At 50.1% G+C, this 22,167-nt stretch overlaps 1 protein-coding gene across 15 annotated transcripts in view; it reads left to right on the top strand.

Annotated features, from left to right (window-relative positions):
* Nucleotides 1-22,167, top strand: part of Dnah2 (dynein, axonemal, heavy chain 2) — a 128,302-nt gene that overhangs the window by 53,604 nt on the left and 52,531 nt on the right. For 14 of the 15 annotated variants that reach the window (XR_003949463.1, XM_011249074.3, NM_001081330.1 and 11 more), the window contains 22 exons: nucleotides 241-433; nucleotides 2,200-2,400; nucleotides 2,693-2,849; nucleotides 3,211-3,385; nucleotides 3,839-4,002; nucleotides 8,172-8,333; nucleotides 8,443-8,546; nucleotides 11,156-11,312; nucleotides 11,439-11,521; nucleotides 11,630-11,810; nucleotides 12,129-12,267; nucleotides 15,843-16,060; nucleotides 16,681-16,782; nucleotides 17,355-17,480; nucleotides 17,750-17,860; nucleotides 18,157-18,345; nucleotides 18,786-18,889; nucleotides 18,988-19,177; nucleotides 19,859-20,039; nucleotides 21,178-21,305; nucleotides 21,633-21,785; nucleotides 22,028-22,153. Coding sequence is in view for 14 of the 15 variants with exons in the window: in XM_011249074.3 (XP_011247376.1) it covers nucleotides 241-433; nucleotides 2,200-2,400; nucleotides 2,693-2,849; nucleotides 3,211-3,385; nucleotides 3,839-4,002; nucleotides 8,172-8,333; nucleotides 8,443-8,546; nucleotides 11,156-11,312; nucleotides 11,439-11,521; nucleotides 11,630-11,810; nucleotides 12,129-12,267; nucleotides 15,843-16,060; nucleotides 16,681-16,782; nucleotides 17,355-17,480; nucleotides 17,750-17,860; nucleotides 18,157-18,345; nucleotides 18,786-18,889; nucleotides 18,988-19,177; nucleotides 19,859-20,039; nucleotides 21,178-21,305; nucleotides 21,633-21,785; nucleotides 22,028-22,153 (3,344 nt within the window). In the remaining variant the exon portion in view is untranslated. Of the gene's footprint in view, nucleotides 1-240; nucleotides 434-2,199; nucleotides 2,401-2,692; nucleotides 2,850-3,210; nucleotides 3,386-3,838; nucleotides 4,003-8,171; nucleotides 8,334-8,442; nucleotides 8,547-11,155; nucleotides 11,313-11,438; nucleotides 11,522-11,629; nucleotides 11,811-12,128; nucleotides 12,268-15,842; nucleotides 16,061-16,680; nucleotides 16,783-17,354; nucleotides 17,481-17,749; nucleotides 17,936-18,156; nucleotides 18,346-18,785; nucleotides 18,890-18,987; nucleotides 19,178-19,858; nucleotides 20,040-21,177; nucleotides 21,306-21,632; nucleotides 21,786-22,027; nucleotides 22,154-22,167 lie in introns of those variants that run through there. The other variant, XM_030246092.1, reaches the window with a different exon arrangement.

Here is a 22,167-nt window from a genome sequence, read left to right as displayed (position 1 = left end):
TTTTGTCCTTCCCCACCAACCCTTGCAACAATCCTCTAAACAACCGCACAGGTCCTCTTATCCCCTGAGCCATCTCTCCAGCCCCACCACCCCACAAGTTTCCCAGTGCTCATGTTTGAGCACATGTATTTGTGGAAACAGGTGAAGTGGAAAGTCCCAGGCAGTGCCCAGGGGCCAGGCTGCAAAGTGGGCTGGGGTGGGTGGGTGTCAACCAGAAGCGTCTTTCTTGGCCCTTCGTAGAGCGAGACGAGGACATCAGGAAGATCCAGGCCCAGATCAGCAGTGGCATGACTAACAATGCGAGCCTGCTGCAGAATTACCTCAAGACCTGGGACATGTACCGGGAGATCTGGGAGATCAACAAGGACTCCTTCATTCGCCGCTACCAGCGCCTCAACCCCCCTGTCTCCTCTTTTGATGCTGACATTGCCCGGTGAGTATCTAAGTACAGGGCTCACTGGAGGAGACTGGGGACCAGGGACTGGGGCCTGGGTGAGCAGCAGGCACGGACACTGTGCACCCTGGGCAACAGGAAAAGAATGCCGGAGAGGTCCAGAAAGAGCTGGACAAAGTTTAGGGAAGGCAGTTGTTTAGAGGAACATTGGAAGGGTTGGTGGGGAAGGACAAAATGCTAGAGATGGGAATGGTGGAAAACCTGGGAAGAAGAGGGAGAGAGGGGGAGGGGGAGGGGAAGCACTTTCACTCTAAGAGCTCTAAGGCTGGACCTAAACAGAAGAGGATTCCTAAGTTCTGACCTTCACTGCATCTTCTCGTGGTCCCTAGGCCATGGCCATTTAGTGTTGCAAGGAAGACAAGTGCATGGTTGATAGAGTGGGAGCCGAAGCATGCTGGGAAGGCTTGGACCCAGTTCTAACACTGACTGGCTGTGTGGTCTCAGGCAGGGGTTTTACGGCTCCCAGGCTTCAGTTTCCTGTAAAATGGTTATTCTGCAGCCTGTCGTAGGATGCGAGACTGTTAGATGTACAGGAGAGCCCTCCGTGAGCTCTGAGGGTATGGAAGGCTCTTGCTGTGACTGTACCGGCCATGGCCCCATTGCAAATGATGAGGCACACAGGCTGGGGGGTGGGGGGCAGGGGCAGGGGCAGGGGCATGCCAGTCAGTGTCCATTACCATAAAGAATCAAAAAGGAGGTTTGTTTTGGTTCACAGTCAGGGAGATTTTAGCCCATGACCAATGGGGCCATGCTTTGGGCTTGTAGATGCACTCTATAGTAGATGCAAAGGCATAAACCTTATGGCTTAGAATAAAGGAGAGACAGATGGGGGTGGGGCATGGGGGTAGGGGACAAGGACAGGAATTGGGGGGGGCATAACCCCAGTGTGGGAAGACTTTCTACTCCTTCTTATTTGGTCTCCCCTTTCCCAGCGTGTTAGATGTATGTATATGAGAGCCCTCTGTGAGCTCTGAGCACCAGGCTGCAGGTTGCTCACCACACAGACCTTTGGGGGATTTTGAAATCCACAGTAAAGCAGAAAGAAAGAGGGTTTCTGGCAGAGGCAGTAGGAAAAGGATTCATGAAGGAGGCTCCTGCCGAGCTGTGAATTAGTGCTTCATCAGGCGGAGATGGGGACATGGTGGGCACAGGGGAAAACAGCAGAGGCCGAGCGAGGTGCAGGTGGGAGCCCACCAGTGAACAGACCAGTCAAGGAGGCAGACGGAGGGACCTCCATGCAACAGCATGGTCCCCGAGACATCCTAAGGCCACCACCATGTTATGGATGTAGATGGTCAAAGAGTCCCAGGGGAAAAAAAAAACAAAACCAAAAAAAAAAAAACCCTAAAAACATTCGAGGTAAGCCCATCTGTAGTTCCAGCTACACAGGGGGCTGAGGCAGGAGGACCACTTGTGTTCAGGAGTTTGAGTCCAGCCTGGTAAAATGCAAAAGCTCTTATCTCCTAAATGAAGCTCCTGAGGCAACTGAGCAACTGAGTGGGAAGCTGTGGTGCAAGACCAGCCTGGACCAAGGCAACTCTAGGGAGGGGGACGGGGTGCTCAGGCTGAGGCTGCAGTTTTGTCCTGCCCAGCCCTTGGGAGGTGGACACCGCTTGGTGTGGGTGATACCTGGCAACAGAACCAGCTAGGACTGCAGGTTTGAGTGGAAGGAAAAGAGTGGAGCCGTGGTGTTGGGGTCACCCGTGGGGGAGTAAAGCCCGCCTAACAGATGTGTGGCCTCACAGCTACACGGAGGTGGCGAACAATGTGCAGAAGGAAGAGACGGTCCTCAACATCCAGTTCGTGATGCTGGACTGCTCTCACCTCAAGTTCTCGCTGGTGCAGCACTGCAACGAGTGGCAGAACAAGTTCACAACCCTGCTCAAGGAGATGGCAGCTGGGCGCCTTGCGGACCTGCACTCCTACCTCAAGGACAATGCTGAAAAGTAAGGATTGCCTGGGACACACGGGCATGGGGGCATGTGTGAGTGTGTGTGATTTGTGTGTGCAGGTGTGTGCGCATGTGCATGCAGGTGTGTGTGCCTGTGTGTGTGCCTGTATGTGTGCGTGTGTGTGTGCATGTGTGCATGTGCCTCTGTGTGTGTGCATGTGTGTATGTACAGGTATGTGTGTGTATGCACCTGTGCATTTGCCTGTGCGTGTGTGTGCACGCATGTGTGTGCATGCACGTGTCTGGGGATGTGCTTTTTACCTAATCCTTTCTTTCCTGACTTTTAGAATCAGCCACCCTCCCCAGACGCTGGAGGAGCTAGGGGTCAGCCTGCAGCTCATGGACACCCTGCAGCATGACCTACCCAACCTGGAGACTCAGATCCCCCCCATTCACGAGCAGTTTACCATTTTGGAGAAGTATGAGGTGCCAGTTCCGGACACTGTAAGTTCCCGAGGTGTTTGGTCCACCCCAGTCTCAAGCATAAAGCAGTGGTGACAGCCGGTGGAGGACCTTGTCCAGAGAAGTGAGAGAGGTGCAGAACTCCAGAGGACCCAGTCTAACTCAAATGATGCTGCTCCCCATCCGTTGATGACCTTCTTTTAGGCCCCAGCAACTTGAGATTAGTTTCTAGGGGATCGATCACGCACACAGAGCCTATTTATGAAGAGTCGGGCCCAGTGAATGGAGAGTGGGGTGGGGGTGGGGGCCAAGTGTTGCCCAGCATATGTGACGCCCTGGAAGCCTAGTCTCAGTGGGGAGAGGCCTGCTCCATGTGGGTCATCCTCCCTTCTGTTCCTCCCAGGTCCTGGAGATGCTGGAGAGCCTCAATGGGGAGTGGCTCACCTTCCAACAAATCCTGCTGGATAGCGAGCAGATGCTGAAGAAACACAAGGAGAAGTTCAAGACAGGCCTTATCCATGCCGCCGATGACTTCAAGAAGAAGGCACACAACCTTCTAGAAGACTTTGAGTTCAAAGGTTTGCCTTACTCCACCGCTCTCCCTCCTTTAGTCTTGGCTTTGGGCACTCAGCCTTTAAAATGTCTTGGGGAAGGTGAAAACAGACGGGGACATGGCCCGGCACACCAGAAGTCCCGGTGGGCAGCCCAGCGAAGGGAAAAAGCTACTGGGCAATGTGGGATGAGCTCACCAGAGCTGTGGGTTTCTGGTTGGGAGGGCTGGGCCGGAAGTGTTCTTACTTTGACTTCCTGCCCTCCACCTTTGCAGTCCAGATTTGGTGACCTTCCCTAAGACAACCCCACACACTCCCTCCTTCCCTTTCCTCTCTCCTGTGAGGGCAACAGTGGAATTTGCCCACTTAGTTGAGGGAGCCACAGGCTGGCCTTTCAAGAGGCCGTGGACCTGAGCAGGGGGGGGTGGGGGGTGGGGGGGGGGTGGTGGTGTGTCTGAGCCACACCTTGGCTTCCTGCAGGGCCGTTTACCAGCACCGTGGGCCACACGGCTGCACTGGATCAGATCGCACAGATGCGCGCCATGCTGATGGCCATGCGGGACGAGGAGAACAACCTCCGCTCCAATCTGGGCATCTTCAAGATCGAGCAGCCGGTCTCCAAGGACCTCCAGATCCTGGAGAAGGTGCTGGGCTGAGTGGGGCCCCGTAGAAACCAGGGATAAATAACAGGGATAGGACACTTCTCAGGGCCCGGGAATGGCTAGGACCAGGCTGATACGTTAGTTAGCAGCTTTGTGAGTTTTGTTTGTTTTGTTTTTGTTTTTGAGACAGGGTTTCTCTATGTAGTCTGGGCTGTCCTGGAGCTTGCTTTGTGGACCAGGCTGGCTTTAAACTCACAGAAATCCACCTGCCTCTACTTCCCAAGTGCTGGAAGTAAAGTCACAGGCCACCACTGCCCCATGTTTTTGTTTGTTTTTTTTTAAACTGAGATAAAATTCACACACTAGCCCAAGTATTTCCCACAGTTTAGTGGCACCGAGGTTATTCATAGTGCTGTGCAGCTGTCACCTCTGACTCTCATTTCAAAACATTTCCATGGGGTAGCTGAGATCACTGGGTAGCTGAGACCACGGGGTAGCTGAGGTCACAGAGTAGCTGAGATGGCTCAGGTGTTGCTTGCTGTCCAAGCCTAGCTGTAGAGGTAGAGGGCAAAAATGGACTTCATAAGGCTGTGATCTGACTTCCACATGTGCACAGTGACACACATGCACCTGCACACACACACACACACACACACACACACACACACACACACACACCCCACATGGAGTGTAAAGAGTGCTGGCTGCTGTCTTAGTATTCTGTTGCTGTGAAGAGACATCATGACCAGGACAACTCTTATAAAATAAAGCATTTAATTGAGGGCTGGTTACAGTTTCAGAGACTATAGGGAGCATGGCAGCATGCAGACAAACATGGCCCTGGAGAAGTAGCTGAGATTCCTACATCCAGACCCACAACCATCAGAACTTGAGAGAGAGCCCCTGGGCCCACTGAGGCTTGTGAAACCTCAAAGCCCACACTTCCTCCAGCCAGGCCACGCCTCCTCATCCTTCCCAAGTAGTGTCACTTCCTGATGACTAAGCATATGAGCCCATGGGAACCATGCTTGCTTTAACCCCCACATTCCACTCCCTGACGCCCCCCCCCCCCAATTAGGCCTGTAGATAGAGCATAATACAAAAAAATGCATTCAGTCCAACTTCAGAATTTCACATTGTAACAGCCTCAACACTGTTTCAAAATTCCAAAGTTTAAAGCCTCTTTTGAGACTCATGGCAATCTCTAAACTGTAACTCCCAGCAAAATCACAGTCAAAAAGTGGATCACGCCCGGCATGGTGGCACACACCTTTAATCCCAGCACTCGGGAGGCAGAGACAGGCAGATTTCTGAGTTCGAGGCCAGCCTGGTCTACAGAGTGAGTTCCAGGACAGCCAGGGCTACACAGAGAAACCCTGTCTCGAAAAACAAAAAAACAAAAAAAGTGGATCACAGGGTGCTGGAGAGATGGCTTAGCAATTAAGAGCACTGACTGCTCTACCAGAGGTCCTGAGTTCAATTCCCAGCAGCCACATGGTGGCTCACAACCATCTGTAATGGGATCGGATGCCCTCTTCTGGTGTGTCTGAAGACAGCTACGGTGTACTCACATATATAAAATAAATAAATAAATAGATCTTTTTTTTTTTAAAAAGTTGATCACATACTTCCAACATACAGTGGCATAGAATATCCATTTCCATTTCAAAGTGGAGGGAAGGGAGCATGGTGAGGAAATAAGGGACCAAAGGACACCATGCCAGAAAGCCAGCAGGGCCACCTCCATCTCGGCATCTCCATGTCTGATGTCAAAGCGCTCTTCAGATCTCCAACTCCTTTCAGCTTTGTTGGCTGCAGCTCACTTCTCTCTCCTGGACTGCTTCCCTCCCTGTTAGCGGCTTTCCTATGGCTCCGGCATCTCCTGTATCCTGGGGTCTCCAAGACAATCCAGGCTTCACCTTCACAGCTTCACACAGTGCCTCCTCTGGGCCTCCATACAGGGACGCCCTGACACGTGCCTGGCCTCGGTGGCTTTCTTTAGCCCCAGAAGGAGATTCACAACCCCTTTCTTGTATCCTTGATACTAAAGCCAGAACCATGTGGCCAAAGCTGCCGAGTTCTGCTGCTTGCTAGAGGCAGCGGCTGGCTCCCTTATTATTTACATCTGCACAGCTCTCTGTTATTGATGATGTTCCCTTCTGAGCTTAAGCCTCTCTGTAACTCCTTATCACAGGTTGGAGGTTAGCTGGGCGGGGTCTTGCCTTGAGGTCACCGTTCTTGCACTTCCTGGCATTCTGTTTCTCCTTAAACTGTACATTTGTATTTTGTTCTTGCTTAGTTTGCTCCTTTTCATTATAGATCTGCACAGGAGTGGCCGCTAGAAACAGCACCCAGTTCTAGGCTCTCTTGACATCTCTGTCAGCACCGGATTAATCCAAAACTCTTCAGTTTATCTTTGGGCAGATTTTTTTTCCCCCAGAGAAGGCCAGAGAGCAGACGTATTCTTTGCCAAAATATCACAAGACTGAGTTATAGGCCTCTTACTAATATTCTTCTCTGAAACCCCTTGATTCTGGGCCCCCACATTCCACATCACCCTCAGCACCTATCTTCCATACTCCGGTTAGGATGGCCCACCAAGCCCCACTTGAAGCATCTAACTGCTTTTCTGTCTAAAGTCCCAAAGTCTTCCACAGTCCTCCAAACAAAAGCATGGTCAGGCCCATCACAGCAGCATCCCAGTCCCTGCCAGCTCCTCCTAATCCTCCTTAAGTAGTAGTATCCCCGATGACTAAGTCTCCGGACTACATGAGCCCACAAGGGTCATTCTTATTCACACCGCCGCAACTGCTCTTCCAGAAGGTTTGGGTTCAATTCCCAGCACCCATATGGAGGCTCACTTAGTCTGTAACTCCAGGGGATCCGACACCCTCTTCTAGACTCTAGCACTACATGTACATGGTGCCTAGACATACATGCAGGCAAAACACATAACAGAAAAAAAAAATCTTAAAAAAAAAAAAAGATATTCTTAAAAAGTGATTTAAGGGGCTGGAGAGATGGCTCAGTGGTTAAGAGCACTGACTGCTCTTCCGAAGGTCCTGAGTCCAAATCCCAGCAACCACATGGTGGCTCACAACCATCCGTAATGAGATCTGATGCTCTCTTCTGGTGTGTCTGAAGACAGCTACAGTGTACTTAATTATAATAATAAATAAATCTTTTTTTTAAAAAAGTGATTTAAAACCAAACAAAACAAGAGGATCACTTTTCTATGGGCAGACACCCTCTGTCCCCTTCCCCCTAACAATTGCTAACCTATTGTCCATGTGTGATTTGCCTGCCCTGGTTGTTTCCCTACCATAGAACCAAGTGACACGTGGCTTTTTGTCTCTGATTTCTTTCGCTCCCATAGTGGGTTTTTTGTTTGTTTTGTTTTGTTTTGTTTTTCGAGACAGGTTTCTCTTTGTGTAGCCCTGACTGTCCTGGAACTCGTTCTGTACACCAGGCTGGCCTCAAATTCACAGAGACCCGCCTGCCTCTGCCTCGTGAGAGCTGGAGCCCCGGATTAAAGGCGTGCGCCACCACCGCCCAGCTCGCATGGTGTTCTCACAACCCATGAATGCCGTAGCATGTTTCGGCACTCCGCTCCTTTTCTCAGCTCCCTAATATTCCATCGGTTGTCCACAAACCAGGGGACGGGATGTGGGTTGTTTCTGCCCTTGCACTGTAGGGAACAGTGTTTCTGTGAATGTGTGTGCTTGTTTGGACACAGGTTCCTAATGGTCGTGGGTGTGAGCCTAGCAATAAAACTGTCAGATCATATGGCAACTCTCTGAGGTTTTGAGGCACAGCCAAGCCATTTCCCACAGCAGCCATGCCATGCTACATTCCCACCAGCAAACACGAGGAGTCCTATTTTTTTCCTTGGTAACTTTGCCAAAGCATATTTTCTCTTACAGTTTTTTTTTTTTTTGGTTCTAGCCATAGTGGGTGAGAAGTGGTATCACACTGAGGTTTTAATTTGCATTTCCCTAAGACTCAATGTTGAGGAACATCTTGCAGGCTTAGCTTTTGATGGGCCCTAGAGGCAAGAGAGCAGAAGGGAAACCGTGAACCCATCGCTAGATGGACAAGCAAGGGAACTGGTGAGCTGTGAGGAGAAGGAGGGCAGGGGCTGCCATGCCTGAGGCTGTCCATTTCCTTCCCCACCCTTCCCCCCCCCCCCCCCCCCCGCATCCCACCCACAGGAGCTCGATGCCCTCCAGCAAGTGTGGGAGATCACCCGGGACTGGGAGGAGAGCTGGAACCAGTGGAAGATGGGCTGCTTCCAGACCCTGCAGACGGAAGCCATGGAGTCCATGGCTCATGGGCTGTTCCGCCGCCTCACGAGACTAGCCAAAGAGTACAAGGTAAGTGGGACAGGACAGGATGGAGGGTGGGGGCATGGCCCTGCCGCAGCTCAGGGAGTGGGTGTGCTGCGGCAGCTCGGGTGTTCTGATGTCTCCCATTCACACTCAGGACCGAAACTGGGAAATCATTGAAACGACTCGCTCCAAAATAGAGCAGTTCAAGAGGACCATGCCCCTCATCTCAGACCTGCGGAATCCAGCCCTCAGAGAGAGGTGAGGCCCGCCCCGCCCAGCTGTGCCCCCTCTTGACTGTATATTCTCCTGGATCTTTCTATTTGCCCCAAGGATGTCCTTTTTGGTCACTTCTTATTTAATGAGGCACGATCTGAACCCAGAGCTTCCCAATTCCAGCTAATCCAGTTAGCTCGCCTACCCTACCATAAGGATCTTCTGTCCCTGCCTCCTAAGGGCTGGGACTAAAGACAGATGCCAGACATGACCAGCTTGTTCTTGGATTCTGTGGATCGGAACCCTGGTCCTCAGTCTTGCACAGAGAGCACCTTTATCCAATGTGCATCTTCCTTGGCCCCACTTTATTTCACTTCTGAGGACTGAACCCAGGGCTTGTGGATGCTAGCTCTATACCACTAAGCCATATAGCACCTGCTCAAATTGAGTTAAAACTTTTATTTTTTTTAAAGATTTATTTATTTTATGTATATGAGTACACCATTGCTCTCTTCAGACACACCAGAAGAGGGCATCGGATCCCATTACAGATGCTTGTGAGCCACCATGTGGTTGCTGGGAATTGAACTCAAGACCTCTGGAAGATCAGTCAGTGCTTTGAACCACTGAGCCATCTCTCCAGCCCAATTTAAAACTTTTAAATTATGTTCATTTATTACTTTGTGTGTGTGTGTGTGCATGTGTGTGCCATAGCTCCAGTGTGGTGGTCAGAGGATACTTTGTGGGAGTTGGTCCTCTCTCCTTTATGTGGGTGCTGTGTGGGGTGGGGTCGGCAGGGGGTGGGGTCAGGCTCAGACTGTCAGGCCCAGGCCAACAAGTGCCTTTCTCTACTGACCTATCTCGCTGGCTCAGATTTGGTTTTTAGTTGACAGAAAAGCATGTATTTATAATGCGCAGAGTGTGGTGTTGAGGATGCATGCCCTGTGGGAGAGCTACCCTGACGTAGATGGTCAGCTTGCGAATCACCTCACACACTTGCTCCTTTTACCTTTGTGGTGAGAATAGTTGAGATTTACTTTTGAGGGCTACATGTTCATCTCTCTCTCTCTCTCTCTCTCTCTCTCTCTCCCTCCCTCTCTCTCTCTCTCTCTCTCTCTCTCTCTCTCTCTCTCTCTCTGTGTGTGTGTGTGTGTGTGTGTGTGTGTGTGTGTGAAGGCTTCCTACTTCCTGATCTCCTAGTACTGGAGTTACAGGCACACTTGGTCATGACCAGCCTTTCATACGGATGCTGGGCTCTGAACTTCATGCATGCACAGAACTGCTTTTACCTAGGGAGCTATCTTCCTAACACTTAAAGTTTATCCTTTGCTCCTTCTGTGTAGCTGGAACTCCACAGCCTTTGACCAGCTCTCCCAACTCTGTCCACCACAACCCCTGGAACTACTATGCTCCTTCCTGCTTTCACGATCGCATTTCTTCCTCCCCCTCTTCTTTTTTCTTTTTTAAGATTTTTTTTTTCATTTATATGAGTACACTGTCGTCTTCAGACACACAAGAAGAGGACATCGGATCTCATTACAGATGGTTGTGAGCCACCATGTGGTTGCTGGGAATTGAACTCAGGTCCTCTGGACGAGCAGTGCTCTTAATTGCTGAGGCATCTCTCCTGCCCGTTTTCCTCTTCTTTTTTGAGAGAAGATCTTATTACATAGCCTTGGCTGATATAGGACTGGCTTTGTAGTCTAAGCTGGCCTTGATCTACCTGCCTCTGCTGGGCTTAAAGGCCTAGCCCCCTTATCTTACCTTCCTTCTTTTTTGAAGACTGAATGATTTCCCATCATATACCTCCTTTTCTTTTTCCATGCAATAGTTAGACAATGAAGTCAATTCTATCTACACCTTGGCTGTTGTGTACAGTATCACAGTCAGCATGGGGCCCATGTGTGCAATCAGCCACTGTCTTCTGTGTCCTGCATCCCTGCCTCTTTCCCGATGTCTCTCTCTGTCTCCTCCTGCTCCAGGTTATATATTATAGCTAAGCCTTTTTTTTTTTCATACAAAAAGCTTTTTTTGTTATTGTCGTATCCAAAATGGTTTTTGCCTTTGAGCCTAGTTTAAGAAAATTTTCCCTGTTTCAAAGTCACAAGCACATTTGTCCACTCTTCTTCTGGTCGTGTGTATAAGTCTAGCCTGAGCCCTGAGTTTATAAGTTATTTAAGCCTAAGTCTCCTCATCTACGGATGGGATGATAGCACTGTGCAGTATGCAGTGCTTGTGAGAATGACAGGGTTGCAGGTGAAGCACTCAGCCCAGCACGTGATCTGTCCCAGGCCTGCTCTGATGTACTGCTTGTATGCACACCTGCCTTAACTCCCTCTCCAGAGAATCAACTCTGGGAGACTGACACATCAATTTCTTTATTCCCTATGGTGCCTAAGATTACACCTTAGAGCCTATTTAGCAAGATCTGTTGAATCATGAATTAACAAATAACCAGAATTATAAATTTCCAATGTGAAGGAGCAAGAGGAGTGATTTTTTTTTTTTTTAAATCAGTGCTGGGTGTGGAATGCCCCCCTCACACATGCTAAGCAGGAGACTGAGTCACACTAACCACCCCAGGGCTTGATAATGACACTGCTAGCAGGCCCTGCAGCTGGCCTGCAGGTGAGACTTCCTGTTCTGGGCCGCAGGCACTGGGACCAGGTCAAAGAGGAAGTCCAGCGGGAGTTTGATCAGGAGTCAGAGAGCTTCACCTTGGAGCAGATTGTGAAACTAGGGATGGATCAGCACGTGGAGAAGATTGCAGAGATCTCAGCCTCTGCGACCAAAGAGCTGGCCATAGAAGTGGTATGAGGACGTCCCCACAGAGTTCACAGACTTCCAGTCGTGCCGCATTTGAGGGCCCCTCCCCAGCACCCCTTACCTTTGTGGACTAGATACCTGGTTATTCTGTCCCCTAATTTCTCTTCACAGGGATTACAAAATATTGCCAAGACCTGGGATTCGACTCAGCTAGACATAGTACCCTACAAGGACAAGGGCCATCACCGGCTCAGGTAGAGAGGGCTCCCTGAGGCCGGCCTGTGGGGCCCGAGGTGAGGAGTGAGTGAGGCTGAAACATTGAAAATGGTTATGGTTAATGACACTGAGCCTCTGTGTCCCAGGGGAACAGAGGAAGTGTTCCAGGCACTGGAAGATAATCAGGTGGCCCTGTCAACCATGAAGGCATCTCGATTCGTGAAGGCCTTTGAGAAGGATGTGGACCACTGGGAGCGCTGCCTCTCTCTCATTCTGGAAGTTATTGAGATGGTCCTCACTGTGCAGAGACAGTGGATGTACCTAGAGGTCAGAAGTGGTCTTACCCGGGCTCTCCCTACCCCTGCTCCAGCTCTTTCTTACGTCACTGTTATCAGACACGCCAGAAGAAGGCATCAGATCTCATCACAGATGGTTGTGGGCTACCGTGTAGTTGCTGGGAATTGAACTCAGGACCTCTGGAAGAGCAGTCAGTGCTCTTAACTGCTGAGCCATCTCTCCAGCCCTTGTCATTGGTTTCTAACAGTGACTCTTCTACGCAGTTGACATCTCTGGTGTGGGAGCAGGGAGTGGAGGGTGGAGGGTGCGTGAGAAACAGCCTCTCATGCCGACTCGATGGTCTCTCAGAATATCTTCCTTGGAGAGGACATCCGGAAACAGCTGCCCAATGAGTCAGCCCTATTTGACCAGGTCAACAACAACTGGAAAGCCATCATGGACCGAATGAACAAAGACAATAACGCTCTCCGGAGCACCCACTACCCAGGTAAGAGCTCCGCAGGCCTTCGCTGGTTATACGCATTTGAGGATCATGGTCTCCTATGCATCATCACCAAAAGTGATAATGTCATCACTATCACGCTTAATACCCTTGTGACCGTGAGTAGTGATAGCACCACTACTTAGTAACACTTGCTAGTATTAGTCATAAGTGTTATTACTGGTTATTTTCATTTTTACCGATACTTAAGGGGAATATCACATGATGGTCTAAAGCAAGGGCTGCGGAGCCAGCTCTGGGTTCCAAACCCAACACAGGCTTTATTGGTCGTGTGCATCTGGCAGCTTGCTCCCTCCATACTCCAGTTTCCTCATCTGCCATGGGAGTTGTTTTAATGACCACAAAGAAGTGGCGACTCTTCCAGCACGGAGTGGTGGTGGTGGTGGTGGTGGTGGTGATGGTGGGAGCTGGATTGTTCTCAGGGGCCCTGACTGAAAGCCGCTTGTCTTCTCTGGCTGAGACCCAGAGGCAGCGTTCTCTGAAGTGGTCTAGGTACTCAGAGTGACTCACAGAGCCACGGAAACAACGATCGCACTGCTGACTACAAAGAAGAAGCGTGTCGTCCGAGGTTTCCAAATCCTTCTGGGATATCTAGGGGTCATCTGGGGTCCCCCAGAGGCTCCAACAGCCTGCAGACACTATACATGCTTAAAGGCGCTGGGGGGGGGGGTTCTGCTGGGGTCACACTCATGGTCACTGGTGTGTCTTCCAAAGGACAGAACCTGGGAAGACATGGGGAAACCCCTAAGGGGTAGGGATGTAGACCCGGAGGAAACTAGGATTTCTGGGACTTGTAGACAGAATGTATCACACTCAAAATCTCAAATTGGCCTGTGTGGTAGATCTTTCTTTTTTTTTCTTTTTTCTTTTTTCTTTCTTTTTTTGTTTGTTTGTTTGTTTGTTTAAGATTTATTTATTATTATATGTAAGTACACCATGGCTGTCTTCAGACACCAGAAGTGGGGGTCAGATCTCATTGAGGATGGTTGTGAGCCACCAAGTGATTGCTGAGATTTGAAATAAGGACCTTCGGAAGAGCTCTTAACCGCTGAGCCATCTCTCCAGTCCCCTTTCTTTCTGTCTGTCTGTCTGTCTGTCTGTCTGTCTATCTGTCTGTCTGTCTTTCTCTCTAAGATAGTCAAAGGGATGTGTGTTTACTTCAAGAACACAGTCTTTTTTTTTTTTTTTTTTTTTTTTTTTGGTTTTTCGAGACAGGGTTTCTCTGTAGCCCTGGCTGTCCTGGAACTCACTTTATAGACCAGGCAGGCCTCGAACTCAGAAATCCGCCTGCCTCTGCCTCCCAAGTGCTGGGATTAAAGGCGTGTGCCACCATACCCGGATAAGAACACAATCTTAAGTTTAGGCTCTGCATATTCTGTGAGTTGTATGGGTGTGTGGGTTTGTGTAGTATTGTGTGTTTGGGGTACACACATATGGTGTGTGCGTGTGGATGCCGGGGGTGTGGATGCCAGTGGCTGATCTTGGGTACCTTCAGCTATCATTTACCTTATCTTATTTACCTGTTTTATTTTACCTTTTTATTCTTTTTTAAAAAGATTTATTTATAACATATACAGTGTTCTGCCTGCATGTATGCTATAGGCCAGAAGAGGGCACCAGATCTCATTACAGATGGTTGTGAGCCACCATGTGGTTGCTGGGAATTGAACTCAGGACCTCTGGAAAAACAGCCAGTGCTCTTTTTTTGTTTGTTTGTTTTTCGAGACAAGGTTTCTCTGTATAGCCCTGGCTGTCCTGGAACTCACTTTGTAGACCAGGCTGGCCTCGAACACAGAAATCCGCCTGCCTCTGCCTCCCAAGTGCTGGGATTAAAGGTGTGCGCCACCACACCCGGCTCAGCCAGTGCTCTTAACCACTGAGCCATCTCTCCAGCCCCTCTTTTGATTCTTGATATTGTAATTTAATTACAACATTTCTCCCTTCCCTTTTCTCTCTCCCAGCTCTCCCACCTACCCCTCTGCTCTCCTTCAGGTTCATGACCACTGTTTTCACTGATTGTTATTGCATGTGTAGTCATGCGTACACATATGTTTTCCTAATCATAACCAGCTCAGTCCATGTGATATTACTTGCATGCATGTATTCAGGGCTGACCACTTGGCCCTGGACAACCAATTGTTGCTTTCTTCCTGGGGAGGGCCTGCTCTTCACGGCCAGCTTTCCTCAGTTTCCTGGATTCTTCGTATGCGGCTGCAGCCTCAAGGGCTTCTCTCCATTCAAACTGGTGTGCTCACTGGTGTCTGGGAGCCATGCTGGTGAGACCTTATGGGTGTGGCTTCTTCTCTTACTAGGAGACACAACCTCACAGCAAGCTCCATGGTGCTCTGGCTTCTGTCATCCTTCTGCCTCTTCTCTGGCAGTGTTCCCTGAGCCTCAGGGGAGAGAGTGTTTTGTAGATGTGTCCATTGGGCCTGGGCTCCGCAACTCTGCGTTCTAACTGGCTGTGTTTTTCTGGACTGGTCTCCATCTGCTGCAAAGAGAAGTTTCCTTTGATGAGGGGTGACAGTGTAAGAACAAAGGTTTATAGATTGTTGTTAGTGATTGTGGTGGAATATATAGTAAGCTCGTGGTTGTAGATTCTCCTCCAATAACCACAACCTCACTGTCAATGAGTAGTACGTGTCTAGGTTTCCAGTATCAGACATGGTTTCCCTCTTGTTGAGTGGGTCTTCAGTCCAACTATAGAGAGCTGCTGGTTACCTCCAAGGTGTGTGTGCCAGTGCTGCACCCTTAGGGTCCTGTGCTGTGCTGGTCACTGACGTGGTTCATAGACTCAGAGCTAGTAGGACTATTGTTTACCCCTCTCCTTGGGAAGCCTGCGTGATGCTTTCTGGTACCTTAAAGCTAGTCCTCAGGGGTCATTCAAGTCAATTCCATCTCAGGAGTCTCTGGGCCCTGTTTCTGAAGTACATGATGTCCTTAGCAATAGAGACTCACCGGGCCTGGGGGGTAACCATTCTACCTCTGGCGGTTGACCAAGGGTAACAGCAATAGCCTGCAGAGTTTGGGAGTCTCTTGAAGAACCCTGGCTTTGTGTTGGATTCTACTGCCATTTCAGAGGCAGGGGGGGGGGTCAAAATTCAATGATGTTAATTAAAGTGTTAGTGAGCTAAAGACTATTAGAGCAGTGGCCTTCTGCCTCCTGGTCAAGTGCCTTCTGTGCTGTGTCACAATTGCTGTCATTGTGTGCCTGCGACATGCCTTTAACAATTTGGCTTGTTGGATTGTGTAAGCTGTGGAGTCATTTTCAAGTTCCAGAAACTCTTGAGTTGAACAGTGAGGCTCCAAGTTCTTAGGTATAATGGGACTATTGTTCCAAAGACTGGTGAGAAGTGGAGCTAACCCATATGATGCATAATTAATAATGTACGAGTGCTCCACATGTAATCATGTGTAATGACTAAAGGAAGAGTGAGGATAATTATTCAGAAGAGCTGGGGCTATTTCTCTGCCTTCAGAAGCCCGATGTCACTTTGTACCTCAGCCTTAGAACTAGGAAAGGAAGTGGGAAAAATGTCACCTACTGCCCTTCTTCCCAGGACTCCTGGAGACACTGATAGAAATGAACGCAATCCTGGAGGACATTCAGAAGTCCCTGGACATGTACTTAGAGACCAAGCGCCACATATTCCCCCGCTTCTACTTCCTGTCCAATGATGACCTGCTGGAGATCCTGGGCCAGTCCCGTAACCCAGAGGCTGTGCAGCCACACCTCAAAAAGTGCTTTGACAACATCAAACTGCTGAAAATTCAAAAGGTCAGCTGAGGTGGCCATGACGGGAAGGCGGGCCGGGAAGTAATGGTGATGTCATGGTGACGTTATGGTATTCAAGGCTCTGGAGGGGACCATAGTCTGCCAGCAGGAAAGTGACATTTGTTAATGACTGTAGAGTTTCATATACAGCTTTCCAGAAGTGGCAACGTTGAGAGGAGGGAAGAGAAGAAATGACCTTTAAAGGGCTTGAGTCAGCCGTTAAGAGCACTGACTGCTCTTCCAGAGGTCCTGAGTTCAAATACCAGCAACCTCAGGGTAGCTCATAACCATCTCTGATGAGATTTGACAACACCCTCTTGTGGTGTGTCTGAAGAGAGGGACAGTATACTCACATACATAAAATAAATAACTAAATTAAAAAGGGGGGTGTTAGCTGGGCGGTGGTGGTGCATGCCTTTAATCACAGCACCTGGGAGGCAGAGGCAGGTGCTTTCTGAGTTCAAGGCCAGCCTGGTCTACAGAGTGAGTTCCAGGACAGCCAGGGCTACACAGAAAAACCCTATCTCAGGGGTGGGGGTGGGGGTGGGGTGGGATGGGTGTTAAATTCTTCTAGAAGGTTACAGAGAGTGAGGCTAGGCATGGGTAACTTGTCTCTTCTGCAGGTCGGGGGCTCCAGCAGCAAGTGGGAGGCAGTGGGAATGTTCTCAGGTGACGGTGAATACATTGACTTCCTCCACCCAGTACTTCTAGAAGGACCAGTGGAGGTGAGTGGTGGCCAAGGTCTTAGAATCAAACTGTCTTGACCAGCCTGGTCTACAGAGTCAGTTCTAGGACAGCCAGGGCTACACAGAGAAACCCTGACGCCAAAAACCAAAAAAAAAAAAAAAAAAGAAAAAAGAAAGAAAGAAAGAAAGAAAGAAAAGAAAAGAAAAGAAAAGAAAAGAAAAGAAAAGAAAAGAAAAAAAAAAAGAAAAGAAAGGACTTCCCAGGGAGAACATTTTCAGGAGCAGCATGAACGTAGCAGTTACCGTTTCCTCAGCCACTCGTGTTCCTGACTTTGTCGTGTCACTACTCCCTAAACTTAAAGGTTCCAACTGATGCTCTAACCCTCTGCTTCCTGCCCCCACAGCCTTTGGAGAGCCATGCCAGCTCTAGTCCAGATGCACTTTCCATCCTGGGTCCTCAGCCCTCTGCAGTCTCCTTCCCTGCCCCCGCACTCCACCCCCACCCCCACCCCCCAACATACACACACACACACATTCCTGTGCCTTCTCTCAGGGCAACCTCAGTCCTCAGCCTCGGACCCTTAGACCGAGGATTATTTTGTTTTCCCTAGTCGTGGCTTGGTGATGTGGAGCGGGCCATGAGGATGACCCTTCGGGATTTGCTTCGAAACTGCCGCGTGGCCCTCAAGAAGTTCCTCAACAAGAGAGACAAATGGGTGAAAGACTGGGCTGGCCAGGTAAGCTGGAGCCACACAAATGGGGGGACAGTGGAGCTAACAGAGCAGCATGTGGAAAGACAGACTCCAGAGGCTCTCAAACAGAGGCTCTCTGCTCCTCCTCCTGGGTCTGGCTCTCATACCCCAAGAGCTGGAACCGCTGCTCCTGACCCAAGGCGCATGCGCCATCCTTCAGGCCCGCCCAGACCCAGTAGCGCCGGGTGCTGAAAGAGGCTGGAACTCGAGAGCTAAAGGTAAGGCCTGCCAATCAGCTTGTGTACCTGCCTTAGGTGGTGATCACTGCTAGTCAGATCCAGTGGACAGCTGATGTCACCAAGTGCCTGATGACAGCCAAAGAGCGATCAGACAAGAAAATCCTCAAGGTCATGAAGAAGAAGCAGGTGGGGAGCTGAGACAGGCCTGGCGTTGGAACGGGTGGATAAGGGATGACTAGAATCACAACTGGAGATGAGCTGGTACGAGTGGGCCAGAACACGGGTGCTCTGGGACAGAAGTGTGGGGGTGGGGCAGGGAGGAGTGCACCATGCAGAGCAGAGTTAGGCTCTCCTGTGTAGATGTGGATATGGGAATTCTTGGGATCTGGATGCGGTTGGAGGTGACCTCAGCCTGGGACGTGGTGCCATCCAGCCTTGGCTACATTGATGCTTCTGTTCTTGCCTGTTGCCCCATCCTACAGGTGTCAATACTAAATAAGTATTCAGAGGCCATCAGGGGGAACTTGACCAAGATCATGAGACTTAAGATTGTGGCTCTGGTGACGATAGAAATTCACGCCCGCGACGTGCTGGAAAAGCTCTACAAGAGCGGCCTCATGGATGTCAGTTCCTTTGACTGGCTCAGCCAGCTGCGCTTCTACTGGGAGAAGGTGGCGAAGACGGATCGACTCGCTCCTCTCTTAGGCCCAGACTGACCCATCATGCTTCTGTGCATGGACGCGTGCTATCTTCTAACCCAGACCCTTGGACTTTCAGAGCTTCCTCCTCGAAGGTTTAGCTCTGTCGCAATCCCAGCTCAGGAGTGGCCAGTGGTTACTCCAGGCAATACTCCTTCTAAGTGCCACTTGATGGCCACTCTCAGATCCCAAGCAGCTATTTCCATGGATTGGGGTGGGGGAAGACATGCTGTGTGGAACCCATTTTCTCTTGTGGCCCCAAACCATACCCTTCTCTGTAGCTCTAAACCAAAACCCTTAATCCACCTGCAACCCTCCTGACGTCTCTGAGCCCTGCTGGTAGCCATTTCCACGTTCCCTGAAGCCCCGCCCCTGAAGCCCCGCCTCTGTCTCATTCTTTTCTGTTCTTCCAGGATGTGGATGACTGTATAATCCGCCAGACCAACACACAATTCCAATATGGTTATGAGTACTTGGGGAACTCTGGTCGGCTGGTCATCACTCCCCTGACAGACAGGTCTGCTGTGGGGGGGTAAACCGGTGTTCTGGGGTAGGAACTGCAGAGATGACAGAATCTTCCAGTCATCTGGCCCAAGTCATGTCTTAATTTCTCAGATGTTACATGACATTGACCACGGCACTGCACCTTCATCGCGGGGGCTCCCCCAAAGGCCCAGCAGGTACTGGAAAGACAGAAACTGTCAAAGACCTGGGCAAGGCGCTGGGTATATATGTCATCGTGGTCAACTGCTCCGAGGGCTTGGACTATAAGTCCATGGGAAGAATGTACTCAGGACTGGCACAGGTCAGTACCCTGCCTCCCCGTCCTAAAGTCATTACACATCTTCTAGTACGTGAAAATCAACTAAACCTCAAATCTAGTTTGTGCCTGTGTGCCTTGCAAAACAGCCTTGTAGCGGGCAGTTCTCTCTCTCTCATTTTTAAAGATTTATTTATTATATGTAAGTGAAGACACTGTAGTGTCGTCAGACACCCCAGAAGAGGGCATCAGATCTCTTATGGATGGTTGTGAGCCACCGTGTGGTTGCTTGATTTTGAACTCAGGACATTCAGAGGAGCAGTCAGTGCTCTTGACCACTGAGCCATCTCTCTAGCCCGTTGCAGGCAGTTCTTACAATCAGAAAGAAACATTGAAACCCCTTTAACTCCCTGAGTCTCACATTGCATGTTTGCAAATTCTGACCATGTAAGGATTAAATAGAGCATGCACAGAAACTGCCCAGCACACAGGAACTACTCAGTGCACACAAGTTCCAACCTCTAGCCAACCTGTTAGCTGTCTTGTCTGATGGAAAGTTCTGGCCAAAAGTCATGACACTGTCGCTCAGGTCCCCCATGCACCCCCTATTTCGGGTGCCACCTTTGCTACTAAAGCATTTTCGGGAAGGGTGTGTTGGGCTGTGGTCTAGTGGCCTGGGACACCTCTCTTGCTGTAGTGACGCTGCCTCTCTCTCCCGCTCCACAGAGTGGAGCCTGGGGCTGCTTTGACGAGTTTAACCGCATCAACATTGAGGTGTTGTCCGTGGTGGCCCAGCAGATCCTGTCCATCCTATCTGCCTTGACTGCCAACCTCACACGTTTCTATTTTGAGGGCTTTGAAATAAATCTGGTGTGGTCTTGTGGGATCTTCATCACCATGAATCCTGGTAGGTGGGAGGAACGCGGTGACACTGGGCGAGGGGGCAGGAGAAGCAGGCGTCTGGGATAAGTATTGTGTCCTTTTTCCCTCTCTGCACCAAAGCCTTTATCTAAGAAGTATTTAACTAAAGATGACTGTGTTCATCTGTGGTCTATTAATGTGCCAAAATCCCCAAGGAGTATTTAGCTTAAAGGAGGAAAGGGGAGCTTTGGTTCCATGGTCTCTGCCATGGACAACTGTTGGCGAGGGCAAGGCAGGCTGTCCTGGTGGTCAGGGAGAATAGGGCGGCTCCGGATGACCAGGGAGAAAAGAGGCGGAGGGAGGGAGAGAGGGAGGGATAGGCATAGATGGGAGAAGGAAGGACAAAGAGAGAGACAGAAAGGAGGGAGACATTTGTTGGTTCATGGGTTTACTCCAGTGATTGACTTCTTTCAAGTAGGCCACACCTTCTAAAGTTTCTGTAGCTTTTGGTCTGTGAGACATCCTCTGATGAGGTCCAGACCCTCGTTATCTAATCACTTCCAGCAGGCTCCGCCTCTGGACCTGCTGCTTGAGGAACAAAGCCTTTAAGGGACACTTCAGATCCAAATTACAGCCACGGCAGAAGAGAAGACACAAGGAGAGGAGGAAGTAGACTTCCTGTCCTCCCCAAGGGCTCGAGAAACACCTACTTGTCGCTATGGAAGCCTAGTCTTTTAAGGCTGAGCCAAGTTTCCCAATGGGCTAGCTCCCTGCTCTGCCTTCTATCCCTTTTGGAATATGGGAGTCTCCCTAATGTATGGGGTTTTCAGTTGCCTAGCTGCCCCCTAGGAACAGCTTTGGGGGAAGTGTCTAGGAGAGAACACCCTTAGGGAAGCATCATAGCTACAGCTGTGAGTTCTACAGGGCTCATGTGGGCTCCACATAGAACTCAGCAGCTCTGTGGTTTCAGTTGAAAACAGGGCCATGCGAAACATAATGAGAGCACCTCTGAAGGAAGAAGACAGGATGAATAGGGAGTCAGGGCTGGGATGAGGAAGGACTCCATCTTGGAGCTGGGGCTGGGGAGAAAGTTAAGGGCAGGGTAAAAGTTGGGTAAGTGGGACACTTGAGAGACCGATTGAGGACAGGGAAACCCGGTTCTAAACAGACGGCTTCGTCTCCAGGCTATGCCGGCCGCACAGAGCTTCCAGAGAACCTAAAGTCCATGTTCCGCCCAATTGCCATGGTGGTGCCTGATTCTACGCTTATTGCGGAAATCATTCTCTTTGGGGAGGGCTTTGGCAACTGCAAGGTATTCTGATAATCTATTCCTTATTTTATTGTTGTTCCATGGAAAGAGGAGCCCCTGAAGGCCTCACAATCTGTTTATCCTACCGGGAGCTTAGAGTTCTGTTAGTGGGATCTGAAGCCAGAGGAGTATAGACGGACAGATGGGTGGTGGGGTGTCTGACTTCCGTGAAGCCACTAACCAATAATAGCACAGCCCACAAGATCTCCTACAATTGTTCAGAGCACTTCCTAGATGTTTCAAGTCCCTGACCTAGGTTCTAGTGTCTACAAGTGTCCCTAAAGGGGAGTTGTGGGAGGTGAGCTGTTGTCTCCTCTGCACGGTTCCCAGATCCTGGCCAAGAAGGTGTACACACTGTACTCACTGGCTGTGCAGCAGCTCTCCAGACAGGACCACTACGACTTCGGCCTGCGCGCCCTCACTTCCCTGTTGCGCTATGCTGGCAAGAAGCGTCGCCTACAGCCAGATCTGTCTGATGAAGAGGTAGGCCAAACTCATGGCCCTCGGATCTTTGCCTCCTTTGTCTCTGGTCTGATGATGTCTTCAGGAACATTTTCCAGCCTTTCTTTTCCTTCTCCAGATAGCGGTATTCCATGCACGCCTCTACCCCTGCCCTCCCCACCACCTCATGCTTTGCCCCCTGGCTCGCATGATTGTCCCTGTTGTGTTGCTGAGGACTGACTCTGGCATATCCATCGTCCTTAGGTCTCCCTTTAACCCCACAGGTTCTGCTGCTCTCCATGAGAGACATGAACATCGCCAAGCTGACGTCAGTGGATGTCCCATTGTTCAATGCTATTGTGCAGGACCTCTTCCCCAACATCGAGCTCCCGGTCATTGACTATGGCAAGGTGCTTGCTCCCCC

This window comes from Mus musculus, chromosome 11, assembly GCF_000001635.26.
Source record: "Mus musculus strain C57BL/6J chromosome 11, GRCm38.p6 C57BL/6J".
Taxonomy (NCBI): Eukaryota; Metazoa; Chordata; class Mammalia; order Rodentia; family Muridae; genus Mus; species Mus musculus.
This window is presented reverse-complemented; position numbering and strand designations above follow the sequence as displayed.